Source organism: Camarhynchus parvulus, chromosome 4A (assembly GCF_901933205.1).
Source record: "Camarhynchus parvulus chromosome 4A, STF_HiC, whole genome shotgun sequence".
Lineage (NCBI taxonomy): Eukaryota > Metazoa > Chordata > Aves > Passeriformes > Thraupidae > Camarhynchus > Camarhynchus parvulus.
The window spans coordinates 9,521,353-9,541,875 of record NC_044600.1 but is presented as its reverse complement, the minus strand read 5'-3'; the positions used below and the strand labels follow the sequence as shown (position 1 = coordinate 9,541,875).

Here is a 20,523-nt window from a genome sequence, read left to right as displayed (position 1 = left end):
CTTTCCTGGCACAACACTGAACTTCAGACTATATTCATCTCCTCACTTTATTGCTGCCTTTACTCCTCCTAGTTGCAATGCTGATTGGGAAATTAAAATGAAAGTCTTTTTCAGAGACAAGCTGCCTTTGTAAATCCTCTGTGACTCAGGGACAGAGCCAGTGCTCGGGCAGTGCTCGCCCTGGGGAAGCAGCGCTGGAGGTGACAGGGGCTGAGTGGCACATACCAGGGATCTGGACAGCTGTGCTGGGTAAGCCTGTCTGTCTGTCTGTCTGTCTTCCCGGGGAGCAGGAGCAGCACACACTCAAGCTGGCTGGAGGGAGGCTTACGTCAGCCTTCAGGCTAAGGGGCATCTTTCCAGCAGTGACATATTCAGCAGAGTTGTCTCGTCTGGGCAACTGAGCAGCACAACCAGCCCTGCTCTGGATTTGGCCCGTAATAAATTAACAGAGAACGGCATTTCCAGCACATGATCTGAACACTGTCAGGTCTAATGAGTTTTCAGCTCCAGACAGAAAAGGCCAATATACAGGCAATGATGGAGAAATCCCAGTGGACTGCAAGAGGGGATGTTTCATATTCACATCATTAGAGTTTCTAAACCTTCATGTATTTCCTAATTATGCAAAAGTAACAGTAGCAATGCTGTGAGTCATTTATCAGCACCCATGTATTTTAAATGAATCTCTAATAAGCATGTACTAATGTGACACAGCAGCATTACATAAAGTAGTAGAGACTTGAAAAACCAGGGTCCTCGCTGTCTTGGGCAATGTCATTATCATTATCATAGAGCTTTTCTCCAAAAAGTAGAGCATTCAAACAGCAAGTGATTTTCCCCCCAGGCACTCTCTGCTTGCCTCTGTGGTACAGACACAGTTACAGTGTTAACCCACTGTGAGCTGCTGTGTCTGGCTTCCCACAGGCTGCAGCCCCTCTGTGTCCAGCTTCCCACGGGCTGCAGCCCCTCTCACTACCTGGTCCCCAGAACCCACAGCCCTGCTCTTACAGAAGGTGACTGCTGGGTGGTACAGAGATAGAGGTGAGCTGGAAAGCCTACATCACAAACACAAGAGCTGACAGACAAATGCCATCTGTTATTGAAGAGAAATGAGGAGATTTATTCAAATATTTGTTACTAAGTGTTGACTGAAAGCTTTGCTAAATCTTGACTTGCCTGCTGAAATTAGTAAAATGGTTCAGCCACCTTAAGCCCAGCTCCATTCAAATGCTCCCTTTCCAAGAAGCAGATGATGGATGAGCTGTTAATTTTAGTTCCTGTAAGGATACATTTTCCTCTCCAATCTACAGGCCTAAAGACATTAGATCATTCATGGGAAACCATTTCTTTTGCAATTATGTCACATTTGATTTCCTGTTGCCTTTCAAACTGCCTGTTGGCCATGTGGCAGAAAGGAGGTTCAAGAGATGAACGAACCCCACCAGCAGACCATCTATCACCCATGCAATGGAGAGGCTCTGATCTCTCTGCACGCATACAGTCACCTTTTAATATTTGTACATGCTCCCACCTATATCAAACAGGGGAAGAGAGAGAAAATATATAGGTGAATAAAATTTTCACACCTTCTTTGTCTAAAAGCAGTTAAACTACAGTACTTTTTATGATTAACAACTGCCACATTGAATATCTCAGATCTATAAAACTCATCTTTGAAGCTACCACTTTTCTGTGATGTTCTATTCTTTAATGTTCATAAATAAAATCACACTTCAATATTTTTGTCAGGAATTTGTTATGATGACTGTGTTGTTTAGCTCGATGTCAAGTGCACAGAAACCTCCAAACTGCTAATCATAGTTTTATCCTAAGGCAAAAGCAAAGCATTTGTATGACTGCAGTGCTAAAAACAAGTCCTTCATCTTCACTAGCAAAATAAATTTTGAAATTAAAAATCAAAGAGTTTAACTACAGATGAAACCCTTAGTGCTGCGTGCACAGAGTTCACAATGGTGTTTTTAATAGCCTCTAATCATGATCTCAATATCGTTTGATTGCACAGAATGCATAAAAATCATATGGCAGCTAGGGGTGTAGAACCCAAGGCTTCTCCTTACCTAAACTGCTTGCTCGTGGAATTTATTTCCCTCTTGTCTTCACACAAGCTTATCATCAGAGGAAAGCAATGAGCTCTTTAACTCATAATGGGTGTAACACACTGGTGCTTCCGAACGCATTACAGACATAATTCTCCGCTATCTCCTGAGGCTCTGCCATGGAGCTGTGCTCCTCCTTGGATGCCTGACTGGCATTGGCCTCACCTGCCACTGTCAGAGACACCTGAATGGGGAACCTTCTCTGCATGCTGCCAGCTGGGGGGGGCAAGTGGCACTTGGCTGTTTCGAGCCAGGAGGGACCCACTGGTGCCACCACAGCCCCTCCTCACACAGCCCAGCACAAGGCTCCACTGAACAGGAGGGGAGGTCTGAGTTACCCCACGTGCTTTTAGCTGAAGGTGTTTCTAAATCCTTTTGATGGGTTAAATGTCGCAGACATGTCTTTGTGAAAAATCCTTTCTTCAAGATTTTTCCTTCTGAGAAGCTGTGGCCTCAGAGAGAGACGTAAACAATAAATTATCTGCTGCTGTGGAATGCAACAGTCAGTATAGATGTTTATAAGTAATGGCCAATCCAGAACTGAGCTCTCTCAGTTCTGGACAGAGTCCGAGAGAGCTGCTTTGTTATCATTCTTTACTTTTCTATTCTTAGCTTAGCAAGCTTCTAGAAATCTTCCTTTTCTTTTTAGCATAGTTATAATAGATGAATATATCTTAAAATAATAAATCAAGCCTTCTGATCATGGAGCCAACGTTCTCGCCTCTTCCCTCAATTGAAAACCCTTGTGACCACCGTCACAGTTAAACGAATGTTTTCTTTTAATTTCAATAGTATTTGGAGCTTGTTCTTTCACTGTTCTTTCAGATAAATGTTCATTTTCGGTTTTGGTGTTAATCTGCCTGGTGTTTTTTTTCTTTGCTTTCCAACGAATTGTTTTCTATGTTACCTTTAGTTTTACCAGCTCGGTAATTTGGTACTTGAGTTTCTTTTCAAGAGATACCTCTCCTATATCCTTCCCATTTACTGCTTTTTCTGGTAGCTGTTTGCATGCACCTCTCCTCAGTATGGGCAAACAGAAATGCAAAGCCCCTTGCCAGCGCATCTCATGCTTTTCTATCTGTCCCTGATGAACTATTCTGATTTCAGAATAGTTTCAAAATGGGAAACATCTTAAGGGGTCATCCTTAGCATGACTTCCTGTGTCTCAAAAACTGTGAGTTTGTACATATTTTGTGTATAGACAAAGTCCAGAAAGGACTCACATCTGAATTTGGTTTGCGAAGAATCACTTTTTGAGGAAAACCAACTGTAAGAGCTGGAACAAACTTCATGCGCAAAGGACCTCTGGTCTTTCTACTGAAATTCCGAACAGATCTGGCAACTAACGACATTTACAGGAGGAAAAAATCAGTAACTGACTTCAGGGCAAGTCATTCCACCTGAGGCACAGGAAAGCCACTCAGTAGCTGAGCTGTTTGGTTGGGGACATCCTTAAACTTGTGCTGAGAAATATACAAAGAAGAATTTCTACAATGAAGTAACATTCATTAGAGATCTTCTTTTCTCCTTAATTTTGTGAACACTGATTAACTACGTAAGTTCCCAGTGAAGTGTACTAGCAGGTCAGCTGTGTTTGTCAATGATCAAACATACACTTGGCAAGGTATTTTGCAGAAGCCTCTTAACAGAGATATCTGCTATCAATTAAAAGAAACAACCGTAAATTCAAGGGCAATTTATATTTCTAAATGTCTACAAACATGTCCTGCTGAATTTTAAATACAGCCAAGTTTAGACAAGAATCACTAACTGATTGTAAAGGTCATGCCTTTTGAATATATGCATACTGGAGGTGAAGTATTAGAGTGTGGTATTATACTTAGGCTCAGTGCTAAATTTGGATTAAATGGCATTATATTGATTTGATACGCTGCTCAGATATGCTGAAACTTTAATTGAATGTATTAGAAGATGTTAATTCTAACAGATAGACCTTTAAAAGTAGCTTAGGGATTTGAAACTTCTTTCTCATACAGGCCTTCACCAATCTTCAAGAAAGAGAAAGAGGAATTTTGGAGTCCTTAATCTGAGTCCATGTGTTAATAAATATCTCAGGAGAGGTTCTTTCTTTTCAATATGGATGAGTGCCCTTTGAAAGCCAAAAGGGAATTGATGTAATCTATTGATTGCCATTTAAACGCCTTTATAAGCTAATTAGTGCAAAATGTAAGATGTTTCTGAGCAGAAACAAGCAACGACCATGAGAATACAGGAAGGTTCCTCTGAATCTTAGATATACTGGGAGGACAAATGCCCTTATGCAGAGAATCACCAACAAGTGAGGAGAGTAAACACTGTCTGCTGTGAAACTGTTATAAAATACCAGCTCTGGCTGGAATTGTGAGAGCAGTGTTGGAACTGTGAGAGCAGTGTTGGCATTGTGAGAGCAGTGCTGGGACTGTGAGAGCAGTGTCATGCCAAAGCAGCCGCTGTGCAAGCCTCAGGCAGCAGTGGTGTATCCAGCTTAACCCCATAGCTGGGACAGCCTCTGCCCAGGAGGCACTGCCACGTTTAGGGAAACTGCCAAGACTGGAAAATAGGTCATGAGCTGGAGTCTGCCCAGGTCTGAAGTGGCTCAAAGTCATTACCATCTGTTCATCTGAATTGAGAGGCTGGTATCAGTCCAGTTTCAGGTATTCACACTGTAAAAAAAACCTTCAAAAGTGATGCTGTCTGGAAATGGGGCTGGCAGAAGGGAGCCATGGCCTGGAGGAAATCCTTCTTGCACATGCAGACAAGATGGTGGGGATCTGATGCTCACTTACATGTTATCCCTTTATGATGTATCAGCAGGCAATTTTTCCTTTCTACTGTCAGTCTGGCACCTTCCACTGACCAGCAGTGATTAAGATCAGGATCTGACTAGTATCTTTGAGAAACATTTTAGCCTTACAGCTCTAGAAAGATATATACCCATACAAGCTTCTTAATGGGATCTTGGAGAGACTGTCCTGAACCTCCTGTGTGAAGCCATGGCCCAGCTATAAAGCCAAGTTACTCCCTTCTCACTGAGTAAATTATCATGAGCCACTCAGCTAACTGCTGTTTAAACTAGCAAAATGCTGGGGGAAAATAGGGGGAGGATATTTCCCTTACACAGGGGATAAGCATCACCCTGTACTCAAGAGAACTCATGGCTTTTTCCAACTCAGAGCACTGTCACATCCACTGCTGCCTTTGGTAGCAGAGTGGAAAGAGATGCCAAGGGAGAACAAGTACCCTAAAACACAGGGAGATGCAGTCTGTGCTGCAGGACCTTGGAAAGCAAGAGTCCTCTTAGTTATTTAACGTTTCAGACACCTTTCCTGTCTTATTAAGTAACTAATAAAGACTGTACAACAAAGTATTTATGTGAACACACACATTTGTTCTAAGGCAAAGCTTTTGCCCTTTTCAAATCAACTGAAGAAGACTCTAATTACAACACTTTCATGGATGCATCACTCTATTCAAATTAATTACTCTGCAAAAGTTAATACAACTGAAATTATGTTGTGTGCCTTGAGAATGCCAAAGAGAGAGTAGCACGCTTAGGGCTCATTCATTCTTCTTCCCATTTGGCCCATACAGCCTTGCTCCACACTGCTGGGGCTCTGCTCTTGTCCATCCCCATCCAACTCTTGTCCTGGCCTGATGGAGCTGGCAGCTCCTGACAGATCAGCTCATTTACAACCCTGCTTTTCCCAGCACCAGCAGAGAGACACAGCTCATCTCAAGATTATTAGCAGCACAACAAAGCATTCATACATTTACCAGACTTTGTATCCTTTCCCATGAAACACTCATTCCTTTGATCTCTCTGCGAGAACGGGTTTACTTGTTGTGTCAAACTATTAAGGAAATGAAGGAACATCCCCATACAATTCCTCTTTCTATATGAACTGTAACAAGATAATCAAAAGAAGGCATTTTCCCCCTAAGATCAGTATAGTGATTAGAAACAGTACCAATATTTCTGAACAAGTTGTGCTACCTCTTGACAGGTTCACTCAACTCATTTTTGTTGTAGACATAATACTGCCTTGGGTTGATAATTAAGCAGAATAAAATTTTTTATACACTAATGTCACCCTACAAGGTCAGTGTTTATCTCACAGGATATTAAAACAAACAGAAGCTGCTGTAATGTACCTGCTACCACAGTTAATTAAGAACCACTGAGTATCTCTTTCAATATAAGGACATTATAGGCAGAGTGCAAAAGCTTCATAAAATACCTTTGCATTCCCTTTCAGATGTCTGTGTCATGTATTGAAATTTTAAGTAAATTCAAGGAGCCTGGAGTATTTCTCCAAGGAGCCCTCAGTATTTCATCAGCCTACAGCAGCAAGGGATTTTTTGTCTCCCTCCTCCCTCCTGCTTGTACCTGGCCAGTATGCATGACAGGCAGTAATTAGTCCTGCAGCACTGACCACTCTTCTATACAAAAAAAGTGTTGGTTTGAATGGCATCTGATTGGCACTGCTGAGAGAGAACCAAGAGCTCCCTGCAAGGCCTGAGCATTCCAGTTCACCCTTGGAAAGAAATAAGAGATTTTCAGGATGACATTTTCAGAGACATAAAAGTAGACTGAGATCATATTTAGAGTTCTTAATGCCTCTCACCAAACTGTCTGCAGTTCAGCCTGTAGCTTGGCAAGAGAAGGAAGGATGATCTTAAATAGAAGTGTGCACCTGCCCCTACCCCCAAATGTTGCAAACCCTGCATCTCCCTAACCAAGGTGAAAAACGACCAGAGTTCTGGGGTACAAAATTTATACCTGAGTGTCAGATACAGCCACAGCCAGATGCTGGTGAGCAATGAAGACATAACAATGGCAGCAATCAATGCTCCACCAGGAATGAGCAGCACATAGGCCTCCCATCCCCCTCCATTCTGGCAAGTGAGCACTGCCGTGGGATGGCATTACTGGCTGCCAGATGGGCATGTACAGCAAGTAGGTCAAGAGCATCACTCCTTGCAAGAGTTTTCTCTGCTAAATATTGTGCCAACCACTGCATTATTGCTCATCAGACCAAGGCTCTGAAACTGGTGTTACAAAACCCTTCCCATGACAGCAGAGGTCGGGTTTTCCATCTTGAGATGTTTCAGGTTAAGCAAAACCAGCCATTTTTGATAAAATGCCTTTTGATATTAAAATCTGCACTCAGGCCTGTCCTGATTGCACAAAGCATAGGATGGCTATTACAGCTGCATAAAATCAAACAACTGAAACCCATAAACTAGGCACTTAAAGGAGATTTAACAGACTTACTCTAAAGAATTCTTTGGTTGAGCCTGAATCCAAAGTGCCATAGGCTATTTCAGTTTGTTTAGCCAGGTCCTCTGCACTCTCTATGGGTGAAACCATCCTTTCCACCGTAAGGAAGGCAGCGAGATTAGCAGTGTAGGAAGAGATAATGATGAGAGTGAAGAACCACCAGACTCCTCCGACAATTCGCCCTGAGAGAGATCTATGGAAAAACACACATCATTAAATTGCTTTGAAGACAATGCTTGATTTTTTTTCTTACTTCACTGAGGAGAAATTCACATGCACAACCCTTTTGTCCAGATGTTCCAGGTCTCTGTGAACTGGTGGAGTGTGAGCCAGCTCCGGATAAACTCCCTCAGGAGTGAAAACCTGGTCTTACCAGGTCTTACCTGGTCTTACCTAGTGCAACTCTTTTTGTAGTCTTCCAGTGAAAACAAGAACAGTAAGTTAAGAGATAATTCATTCGAGGAGAGGAACAAGCTCTCCTGACTTCCACAAATCCTTTGTTGGAAAAGGCTTTTCCCAGAAGATTTTTGTTGTCTCTGCATGCCCAGCCTTTCCCTGGGCTGCACATACTGGGATATGCCAGCATCATGTCCCTTTGCCCAGCTTAGAGGACATAAATGCACTTTTTACTGCATTCACTCCCCAAATGTAACATACAGTAAACTGCAAAAAGGAATCTGAGTAAATGTGCAAAAGAATGTACCAAAAATGATCCAGTATCCTTCTCTCATCACAATCTAGCAGGAATTACAAACTGAATCTGCATATGGAAGTGGGAAGAGAGGCTGGTTTGGTTTATGTTTTATGTTAATTAAAATTTTCATGTTGCACTGTTCCAAGTCAAGCATATTCCTGCTTTATAAGCACCAGAGCAACAGAGAAGGAAATAGAAAGAAACCTGTGTTTAGTTTGTAATTGTGGTCTTTGTTTTTTTTTTTTTTTAAGGGATTCCATAAGGATTTAAGAAAAAGCCCATTTGCAAGCACATAATTACAAAATGCCTAATGGTCAGAAAGTCTGGATCTTGTCTGCAAGAGCTCTTGATGTTTTACAGCAACTGAACATCAGCCACAAAGTATTTGATCTGGGCTGAAGGATGGCAGTGACACATCACTCAGCTGGGTGGGGAATTTCATTGCCATGTACATTGCTTGTTCTTCAAATCCAGCATGTTGACCAAGAATCATTTTAACTGCTGAGACAAAGCTATTTCATGCTTTCCCTTAGCTCTACTGATACCAGTGGAGGAAGAATCAATCTCAGACACATCTGTGGAACCTGGGTGCTGTCGTCCTCAGTTTGTGCAAAGAAAAGAAACAGAAAACTCTTACCTGTTTATTTGTTTCCTTCAAGCCCCTCAGTGCCATCCCCAGACAGTGGGTACAAGTTGTCCTACCAACAGATGGAGATAGGCAAAAACCAGAAGTCTCATGATGTCCCCCCACCCCACCCACACAGGGGGGTTTGCTGGCAAACTGCCCAGTATTGGCCAGAGCCTGAGATTGCCTGAGCCATTAAAAAATGCCATTTAATTATTCAGAAAAAAAAAATTAAAAAATGTATCCATCCAACATTAAAGACCATTAAAAAGAAAAAAATCACCAACACAATAAAAACAGAGAGCTCAATCTGGAATATGTGAGAGGAATGTGGGGAAAGGTGAAGCACCACTGTTCTCCACTCTCCTCCGCCCAAGGAGCAGCAGCTCCCACTGAGAGGGCAGATGAAGGCTGGTTCCTCAGAGTAGGCACACATCCACCAGATCACCCACAAGTGGAGGAGGCCTCTCTGCCTGTCTTGATGGCCTCCCAAGAGGGTAAGAGGCTTCCAAGTTTCAGCTTGGGCTGTGGAGCCATTGTGCTCACTAACACAAGGCTACTGAGCTGCTGCAAAGGGAATTTGCAGCAATATAAATACATAATAATGCCTTCAGTCAAGGAATCTATCTACCTTACTCTACTTACTCTGTAGGTATCATGTGAGTAGGATTTCAGGGAGGGCTGCAGGCCTTTTTGGTCAGCTTCCTTAACAGGTAGGGTTTTGGCATTAGCTATTTGGTAAAGCTTGATACCCTCTTACTTGGGCTGACACAATTTTCTCCAACTACAAAATCAGCCTGCTGAACTTGTCACATAAGGCTTCCTTTGGAGCCAGCAGAGAAAGAGAGAAGAGCCTGACACTCTCAGAAAGAGATTTATCTCACTTGCTGTAGTGTGGGATAAATCTAAAGTTGTCCATCTGTCTCATAACTTTGGAGAGAACAAAGATGCCTCACTAAAAACCACAGTCTATTGCTTTCAGATGGCTGTGTCGGGTGAATTTCATCCTCCTTTAGCTCCTTTCTTCACTACACACTTTCCATCTTCAGAGAAGACCTGGAGTTGAACTTCTCCTCCCTGCAGTGATGTGGACAATTTCAGAGACAGATGGAAGAGAAGTTTGGCTAGCAGGTCCAGCAGATGAAACGTCTACTTCCCTACTGCAGGACAAGCTCTGTCTGGAGTTTCCATGTTCCCATGGCCCTCTTGCTTTAAGGTAGGTCTTGAAATAGGGAGAGGAAAAAAAGACTTATCAGGGTGTTCTGATAAATGCAGTGGAAGCACTAGGAATAAAATAGTATGTGTTCATTTTTCCTACAGTTTCCCATAGGAAATCTCTTACTTGCATTGGTAGCTGCCCCTTCTGTTGGTAGGACAGATGGGTTGCTAGGATGGAGATGTGCAGAAGATAAGTGTTTTCCAAACCAGTGAAACCTCAAGCTCCCATTGCTGCAACAATAAAAGGTTTCTGCCAGGCTGCATATTCAGACAGCATCCTACACACTGAGAAAGGTAAAAATACCTCACCCAGGAGGTCTGGCAACCTGTGTGCACCAAGTCAGACAGGTACAGCACAAAGACCACCTGAGAGGCAGGAGAAGATGGGAACAGGAGGATCCCTTGACAAAAAAGGCCTTTTTAGGTCCTATGTGCAAGAGAGGAGTCTTGCTAGATGGGAACCAGGGCTGTTCTCAGAAGAATTGAGGTCACTTCAAAGAAAACTGGATGTCACTAGAGTTGCTTCTCCCAGAGTCTTCCAACGAGCACAGAAAGAAGGATTAAACAGCAGCTACCATGGAGCAGTCTGGGCTGACATAGCTGTCACTTGGTGTCACAGGATGAGGCAAAAGAAAAATCAAATAAACCACAAAGTTGACACTGAAGGAAAGACAGACAGAGAGATGAAGAACAAGAACATGGACAAGCATGGCCTGGCAGCCTCCTTGACCAAAGAACCTCAGTTTCCCCCATCCATCTGCTCAAATGAAGACTCCTTATACCCACTGCAGGGGCTGGTGTAGAGGGAGAAAAAGGGTTAGTACAGGTACACTGGGCTGGTAATCAGAGAGTGCTGTTTGGTTTATACTGTGAACCACAGAAATATTTTTCTATTACTCAGATAATAATTATAGAAAACTCAATCAAGCTTTTAATACCAGCACCACTGTTTCTGATGCAAGCCATACCTGTCCACATGTGCAATAATGTAATTAAAAGCAATCAATTAATGCTTTAGCTTAATATAGTTTTCCAAATCACCTCAAATTGTATGGCATTATTTTAAAGTGAATTAGAGTGCTAAAATTTGAGAGGAGCAACACAGATCTGGAACAACAGGATTATAACTCAATTGTCAAAACAAAGTCAGATGGTGATTTCAAAAGCAAGTAAATAGGAAGAGTGCATACCTTGAGAGGAAATTTAAAAGGAAGCATGGAGTCAAATGAGAGCAAATTAGTAACAAGAGAAAAACCAAAATAAACATTGAAATTCACATTCAGTTTCCAGGAGAACAATACATATAATACATTCAAACAAAACTTCATTTATGAAAATAGCTTGCATTTTGTTTCTGCTCAAGGCCATAAAAGATATTTGATTTCCTATGTTACTGATTCATAACAAGCTTCTCACACTACTCCATTTTTAATTGGGCTCTTTGGATCGATATAAGACCGTTGTTATGCTGACAAATAACCCTGAACACCTGTCCTAGTGTGGAGCCCCTGGATCCCTGAGCACAGCTCAGCTGGTGCCCCCAGGCTCCAGGGCCAGCCCTGTGCTCACACCCAGCCAGCCTCGGCCTCGGGGACACAACAGGCACACACAGCATCTGAAGCACTGGCTTGAGATGCTCCAGCACAGGAATGGCAGTGGGAGTTTCAGGAATGTCAGGTTACCCTCTCATTGCTACTGTGAAAATCCCACAAAGACATTCCCATGGCCTTTAATAGGAGTCTCTTGAGTCTTCTGCTGTGAGAGCAGGGACCTAGAAATACACCCTCTAAATGACCAACCTCGAGATAGTTTTTGATAACCCTGCTGTCTTTTTCCATCAGCAATTAATTAATCTAACCTCTTTGTACTACATGAATAAAGAGCACAATGAAAAGACATGCTCTCATAGAGATTTCAAAGATACTTTTTTCTCAGAACAGTGTTACAAATTTGACTGTTTTTCCGATTCCATTTGCTGTATGCATCTTACATAAAAGCAAGTTTAATAATCTACTTTTGATCTCTCAAAAGTGAATTTTCAATGCTTTAGCTCACTATGCAAAAAACACAGCAGCCTTTGATAGCAGAACAAAACTGCTGAAATAAATGTTGATTACATCAAGGGATGCACTAGCCCCCGGCCTTTGGCTGCTCTCTGATTCTGTTTAGACGACTCCTATTAAATACAGAGAGGAGAGTATAGGGATATATCCTCTGGAATATCCACACAGCATACTCACCAAGGATAGATCTAACTAGTCATTAGATGTCACAGCTGTTCCACACAAAGGCAGCTGAAAGAGCCTTTATCAGCAAGTACAAAAGTGATCTCTCCAGACTGCTTGTCGGCATCTCTCTACGAGTGCTGTACGCTCTCATGTAAGAAATTTATTCAGACAAAACTCACAATGGAAGAATGAAGCCCCTTTTAGTGGCAATAAAATAGTATGAAACATTCATATAGTCAATGTACTGTGAATGGTGTAACCTTACAAAGATACGGATTAAGAATGGAATACTTGGGAATAGCCCCTTCTAGGGAAAAGAAATTTGACATTTTAATCAACCTAAATCAACATATCAGTCAAAGGAACAGTGTTTCTGGAATTTAAACCAAAGTATTAAATTTATCTTTTTTTTCTTATAACAATGCATATAACTGCTTGGAATGTTATCATGGAAGATAACAAAATAACTGGACAACATCTTCAAATGAGGGCCATATATTAATACTGAGCTAATAGCTTCTGATGGACAGATAACATAAATAGATATATCGCTGTCTCTCTCCTTTTTTTCTGTAGGTATTTCCAAGGCACTTATTGTGGTTGTATTGAAAAAATCCAGTGCGTTCCACTTGTTATATAAGGGAAATGCCTGACCATGCCAAAGAGTCACATGAGAGCTTCCCAGAAATCCTGTGCACTTTTATTTAACTGTCAATAACCAGCCCTAGCAGAAATGCCCGCAGCTTTCCATGTGATGTCCCAGTGCTTATTTCCCGGTCCTTTATATTGGCACACACATGGTCAACAGCAATTTAAATGTTATCACTGCTCATCCCCGTTAACAGCAAGCACTGGGGCAAAGTGTCAGTGCAGGTTTGAGGCATAAGGCAGAAACAGGGAGTGCAAACAGGGGGAGGAGGCCAACAGCTGTCAGTGCACAGGGAGCAGCACACCCAGACACCACGAACTGTGGACACTAACAAACACAAATTTATGAGATGATTATTGCACTCTAACTGACAAAATCATGATCCTTCCCAAGAAACTTCATAGAAATTTTGTCACTTGTTTCAGTGAGGTAACTCAAGACTCCTAATGCTATATGGACCAGGAAAACCTGGCACCTTTTCAATGATTCAGGTATTGAAAAAGGCAGCCTGGAGATCAACAAGGTGCATTTTGAATGTCAGTACTTAGGGAAAAGATCTCTCTCTTCCTCTAAATAGCAATTTTGTTAAATGGAAAACTGCATTCTGTTTGTCTCAGCAGGTGTTCTTAATAAATAAAATATCTGGAAACTGGTTATTAAATTATTGTCATACGGAAAAGATTTATTGCTCCATCACTAAGAAACTAGATAATTTTACTGCTTATAACAAGCACATCACCAAAGAATTTTACCAGAGTAAATGCAGAAACATGATAAATGCTATTAAAAAAATAAATCTGTGGTATGCATTGTTCAATTAGAGGGAGCTTCACTATTTTAATCTGGTTTTTAAAATACTCCTATAAAAAGAAATATAATTCTACAATAGTTAATAGCAGTGCTCTCTGTTAAAATTGGTACTAATATAAATCATCCTTTACTACAGCCTTATCCAGAAGGAACATCTTTATAATAAGAAAAATCTTTATGGAAACTGGCAGTGCTTATTAGACCATATTGACTATGAACAGAGGGACAGCAGATTAGACTGGACTGAAATAACAATACACACAGAGGACAGCAGCACAGTACATCTGGAGACATGAACATGTGCAAAATGGTGGTAAGCAGAAGGATGAAAGGATGGTTCAAGAAGAACAAAACTGGAGAAATTAGGCTCAAAAGAAAGTAAAAAGACTAGCAGGAGCCTTGATGGGAGTGGAGATGCTTTAAAGTGCTGTTGCATGTGACTTTTAAAAAGAAATCTTATTTTGCAAAGCAGAATGTGTTATATGCACCAAGGAGATGACCGTAAAATGAGATATGCAGCAAAAACACGGTAGCCCTCCAAGCATTGCTGAAAACAGAAAACCCTATGCATTTTACAGCCTCAACATGGTGAATATAAGTTTGGCAGAAATGCATAAATGGCATTATAAGCAATGCTACTTACTCTGGAGGCAAATGTTAGCAAGCATGGTGGCTTGATGAGGATGCTGAATATTGAATGGAAATGTCAAAATAAAAAATTTGGAATTAGAAAGAAATTTGAGAAAGTAACATATATGCACCATGGTATCAGAAAATAACCATAAAATGCAAAAAGGTGATGGAGTGATATGGAACAAACCTTGGAGAAATATCGCATCCTTGCTGCATAAAGGCACCCAGGGAAAACCAAAGGCTGTTAAATATTCCAAACTCATTTGGAGGGTCAGGAGGATTCTGAGGGTCACGTGGTTCTTCAGTGTTGTCTTCCAAGTGCCACTCATAAGGGCTGAATCTGCTGACTAGGAAAAGAACTACGCTGACTCCAATGTAAGCAAAGACTATACACATCCAAATTTCATAAGCCAAAGGATCCAGGAAAGAGAACACGCCTGGTTTAGATTTCTGAGGCTTCTTGATCATGATGGAGATGCCCAGGCTCATAAAGGGTTTGGAAAAGTCTATGACTTCTTCTCGTACCAATGTTATAGTGAGGGGGGCAACAGCTATATCTGCTCTCTGAAAAGGGAAAACAAACCCAAGTTAGTTACAAGCAGACACAACAGAATGTCAATCTAAAGTCTCAGGCTAATGAATTATATGATAAATTACAAGAGTGAGTGGAAATAAATTCTTTGCAGGCTATTTTGCAGTCGCTGTTTAAGGACTACATGATATTAACAGAAAATTATTAACAAGTAAAATTACAATCAAATCTGTGCAAGGGGCTCATGACAGCAGCAGATATTTCTATTAAGTTAAAATGGATGAATAAACACTACACAAATCGGACAGTGAGATGGTAACCAACACAATGTCATTTTCTAGTAATGGTCTGTAACCACCCATTTGTCTTGAAGACTTGGGACAAATGCTGTGTTTGTTATGTCTTAATTTTCTATTTTCCATTCTTTCAGCAAGTTTTCTTGCCTTACTGATTAGTTCAAGATCTTTAAAAGGAACCCATCAGAAGTAATCCATCACTGAATTTCAGCTGCACTTGGGTGCTGCTACTTGCATGCTCCTTTAAAACTCCACTGCAGTAAGGGACAGAAGGGGGACAGGAACCAGACAGACCCTTTCTGTGGTCACTGAAGAACAGTTAACACAGATTTCTGAATCCCTGAGGAGTAAATAGCCTGGATAATCTGAGGAGAATGCAGTGTCATGTCTGCCCTCCTGTCTTAGAGACCTTGGCCCTACAGGCCTCTAACAGACTGTGCTCTGGGGCTGTGACACCTGGAAGCACAATTGCATCTATTGCATCATTCTTCATTCACCTGTGTGCTGGTGAACCAATACCCTTCCCTTCAATCTATAGTTGGCAGGCATGTAAAAACAAATTGCTTAGCTTCCTGATTAAAAATAACATTCCAGAATAGATTTTCAACATATTGAACGGTACCTGTATTTCTATGCTACAAAGATTCAAGTCATGCTACTTAGATACCCTAGCCTTGATCCAGCCAAGTACTCACGCAGGTGTATTTGTATGAGTGGAATGGAATGCTAAAAAAAGAGCCCTTTTCATTTTAAAAGTGTTATGAGAGCCTACATACCTACATACACTATTTGAAACACTCTAAATATTCATATTATTGATATTTTTAAAGAAGGTCTTTCATTGGTAATTAAGAATTTCAGAAAGAAAAATGGTTCTTAAGAAACCTTGACTTATCAGTACCTAAACCACTGTGCACCTTTTAAATCAGATTTTTCCCCACTAGTAAATAGGCATCTCTTTCTGGTGGAAAAATAAAAGCCTGATTAAGTGGAAATTTGAATAAAAGTTAATGGGAAATGTTAATAAGACACGATTAAAATCTTTGCCATAAAATAATTGAATATGCCTTTATGTAAATCTGATGGTGATGTACGTGACTGTCATTAATATCTGGTCTACTCCTCCTCCTAGCTATTGGTTTGGGTTTTACACTTGATAAGCAGAAATGGCAAAGGCTTCTCACACAGCTGATCAGAGCACCATGGGCTTGGTGCTCAGCAGCACCGTGCAGCCATCCTGGAGCACTGCCCAGGGTTTGCAGACCAAGGGCAGTGACAGCCTTGTCAGATGAGGGCTGGCCCTCCCCACAGCTGCCTCTCTCTGCAGGGCACCCATTTGCACACACAACCCCAAGGTTTGCTCCAGCCGCCCAAGAATATCTCTTGACAGTTCATACCAACATGTGCAGCTACAAGGTACGTGCACAAGTTCAGTGCTTGGAATAATCTGATAAAACCATGCCTGTGCATGTAAGGAAGCCACTCAGAAATCATGGCCCTGGGTGTCCCCTCTGACAGCCTTGCTCAGACCCTTTTGACAGTCATGTGTACTGGGACACTGCCTTTCCCCTTGAGTGGCCCTTTCCTCGAGGAGAAAACCTCAGCTGATTTGTGGTCACTTACTGCAAAAATCTAGCTGAACGTGGCTTGAATATAAAAACTGAAAATGCCTTTGGATGCCTGGATGTTTCCTGGCTTTGCAGATGAGTGTGTTCATCACCTAACTAATGGAGAGACTGGAGGGGAGGATATGGGTAGAGTGAGGTAACATCTTTGCAAGATGTTGGAACTTGTTCACTGAGGAATTCCCCCAAAACATGTATTTCTCTTATAGCTGCTGCTTGTTGAGCTCCTGTTAAATACCAGATGTCTGCAGTCAGGGTGAGATTCACACAGAATATCAGTTTTAAAGGTAGTCAGAGTCCACAGCCAGCTGGAAGGCTAAGCACTCTGACCATGCCACTGTACTTCCTATTGAACTAATGAGGTACTTACAAATTAATCCTTATTAGAGCAAGCTTAATGGATCAGGACCCCTGTGGAGACTTAGCAATGGCTCCATGTGAAGTGAAGCTTAGGTGGGAGGCAGGTGCCTTCATGCCAGACACTTCTGCACATGGGCTGCCAGCCTTGGAACACCCCATCAAGGGAGGGAAAGGTGCTTCAGCTGTAAGAGCATTTGGTTTCTGGAGCATTTTCGTGGACTTGGAGAATTTTAATTCTCCCAAAGTAATATTTTAATTGCCAAAGTAGACATGGTGGAACTCTTCCTAAATGCTGATGCAGCATGCAAAAAGGTCTGTATCTCCTTCATGCCCAGCTGAGTTCATGCAGGATGTTCCTGTGGGGGGACGAAGCTGATGCTGAAGCACAGACAAATCACTTGTTAAAGCCCTGATTGTTACCATGTTCATATCATACAGGGCAGATTTCTTTGTAAATAATTTCAAACTGCCTTTTAAATGGGATAAATTCCATTTAAATGGGATAAATCCCTATTAAATGGGATACAAATACTAATTTTCTGATACATCTCTGTCTTCCTGCTTTCCTACCATCCCTACCAAAGGCATTCACTGTATTGGAAACACCAAAAACCACCCTCATCCTTTCTGTTTCTGCAGAGGGAACAAGCATGGCCACACAGGGTCTTGGGAAACCAGGGCACTGAGAGTGGACCAGCTACAATCCAACACCCAAACCTGGCTGCTCATCACTTTCCTGAATATTAGCTGCACTAGGGAGGTTAAAAAACAGTTCTTTCTTTGCTTATTTATTTAGAGATGCAGTATTTGAAATGGAGAGCTTATGGAGAGCTCTAAGCACCATAAAGGATCATTAATAACTGCAGCACTGTTGAGAATTTCCCTCCCTGTTATGGTTGCAGATAAGCAGAACCCATACAAATTGAGCTCGATTAAAAAGAACACAACCACAAACATGCCCTTCTTCATACAGAACTGGAGAGGGGTTTAAGAACCTCAACAACTGAGCTTTGCTAATCACTCATGACTAATGGTGTTTCAAACATCATCTTCACTGCATTTGAGCCGGGCAAGAAATGTCATGGATTCCTCTGAGGCTTGTTCTGTCTTTGCCTACTAGTGTGGGAGGGATGGATTTAGAGAGGACAGGCAGCACAGAGGCGCTGCCCACTCTGCTCAAAGATGACCCCAGGGAGCTGCAAACCTCCAGACTCTTATGGGGAGGGAGAAAAAAAATAGCAAATGGAAATATCCTTCTACATGGAGAATGAAAAATGATAAGATGTTCCACCTCTGTAATCCAAAAGGAGGAATGGGATTTTTCAGCTTACAGACCTACTGACGACTCTCCCAAAGCCAAAGCTGTGCACAAGAGACCGTGAGATCTGGGCTGTGCTCCTGCTTGCAGAGCTGAACATCTCCTTTGCTCAAGGGTCACTTTTCAAGAAGTGGGTCTGGACTGCAGTCACCTTGTGCGACAGGAAGCCAGGCAGCAGCCCAGCTCTGTGCAGACTCCAGCAGAGGGACACTGACCGATGTCTATCGGCAGCCAAACCTCTGGCCACCCCAAAAGTGCTCAATGCAGGTACACAGGGGCACCTGAAGGGACTGTGCTGCAATGGTGACTGTCTCTGAGCATGTTTTAACACTTCTCAGTGCAGTCTGAGGTTTCCAGGTACCAGAAAAGAGTGTCAGACAGAGCAACACATCACCTGTGGTATCAGCTGGTAAGAGCTACCTTTGTAAAGGCAGCCCAATATCCTCAAGGATATTCAGGGTGTTTGAGAGGCCAGGTCATGGGGGCAATGTGGTTTTAACACATTAGCTCACACTTATTTAAAGCCAACAGGTCATACCTGACTAGCAACATGCTGCATTGAAGCCTTAATGTGCCCCAGCTGAGCAGTGTAAAAAGGTATTAAGGTTAACACCTTAAATGGCACTGGGCCCTGTCTGCCACAGTTTGTCAAAGTAAAATCCATTTGTGATTTCTGTGGATGCTCACAGCTCATCCTGACACACTCCTGCCATTCACAGATGGAGACATAAAGAGTACATCTGTTTTGGGGCTGTGGACATATGTGTGCTTCCTCTGCCTGTGCTTGCACTCAGGTCACCCAAAGCCCAGGACCATGGCAGCGTGGCTCAGTGCCAGCGCTGTGCTCCTGTCCCCCACCACAGCTCAGCCTGGCCAGGGACCCCACATCTGTCCATGTGTACAGGGCAAGGGTCTGTCTGAGCTGCAGGGCAGCAGCATCACACAGCTGCCTTTGGGGACCCGTACCTGGGCAGGACCTACCTCCTGCAGAAACCAGGAGCGAGGAGCAAAGGACAAGCTTCACCCACTCACGGCACAGTCAGGCTCTGCCACAGACTCAGAGCATGTGGGAGATTTAAGGAAAAGCAGGGATCAAATTAGTCTGCCTCTCTGCTATGATTCAAAGGCTGTATGTGCCATCTTTAGTATTTCTGCCTGCTGCTGGCACAGCCAGAGAGGCCAGCCCCACACGGAGTGGGTTGGTCTGCTCAAGGCAGGGGATGTGTCGGCCGTCCCTCTCTGACAGACTGCGGAGGCTGCTGTGTTCCAGGGACTGCCTGTCCCTTCCATCCCTGCTTCATCCCTTTGTGCTATTTTACATATTGAGAGGTTTTTATAAAGGCATGTTTCAACCTGAGCAGAGTTTTAAAGGCTGTAAGGTCTGGCTGCTCTTTTCATTCCCAAAGCATTTGTAGTTACAATTAAGATCTGTGTTAAAACTACTGCCAATTAGCCTCAGCGCTGTGAAAAGCACCAGGCCCGGGGAGGGATGGCTTCCCCTGGCTGAACAGGGAAGGAAGAACAGCAGCCTGCTTTAAAAGGGGAAGGAGAAATAAAAGCCTACAGAAAGAGGCTGACCCCAAAGAAGAGAAAAGACGACTGTCTAGTGCTCAGCAGCTGGTGGGTACAAAGCCCCGAGCACAGGGGCCGAGGGAGCTGCTACTGCTGCTCCTCAGCCCCAGCCAAGGGCACGTCCTCAGCCCCTGGGTCACTGCAGGACAGCACTTGCCTTGCTGGATTGCTCTGCTGGTTAGATTTAAATAGCAATTCAGTCTCCTGGACTAAGAATGATTTAGCTACTTCCCTTCTGAAATGCCCAGGAAAAAAAGCTTTACCTTTTCTATTTTTATTCTGTTAAAAATTTCCACTATTCTTTGGAAATTTCTCTTAGTTTAAAAAAATAACAGTTCTTGAATGGGTATCTGGTAGGATGAAGAGTTTTATTTTGACACATCAGAGTGAAAGAGCAAAATTAAGGGTTTTTTTTCAGCCTGAACTGACACTTTTTGATTTATGAAAAATCAAATACATTTCCTTTTATACCACATTTCATTATTATTATTAATTAGTATTAAAATTATCATTACTACTACGATCACTAACATTTAAAAATTGCTAACAAACCACAAAGCTCTTT

At 42.4% G+C, this 20,523-nt stretch overlaps 1 protein-coding gene across 2 annotated transcripts in view; it reads right to left on the bottom strand.

Moving 5' to 3' along the window:
- GRIA3 (glutamate ionotropic receptor AMPA type subunit 3) overlaps positions 1-20,523 on the bottom strand; it is a 143,747-nt gene that overhangs the window by 28,198 nt on the left and 95,026 nt on the right. Inside the window, exons 11-12 of one of the 2 annotated variants that reach the window (XM_030967935.1) lie at positions 14,443-14,819; positions 7,393-7,591 (exon numbers count right to left, since the gene is read on the bottom strand). In XM_030967935.1, coding sequence (XP_030823795.1) covers positions 7,393-7,591; positions 14,443-14,819 — 576 coding nt within the window. Of the gene's footprint in view, positions 1-7,392; positions 7,592-14,442; positions 14,820-20,523 lie in introns of those variants that run through there. The other variant, XM_030967934.1, reaches the window with a different exon arrangement.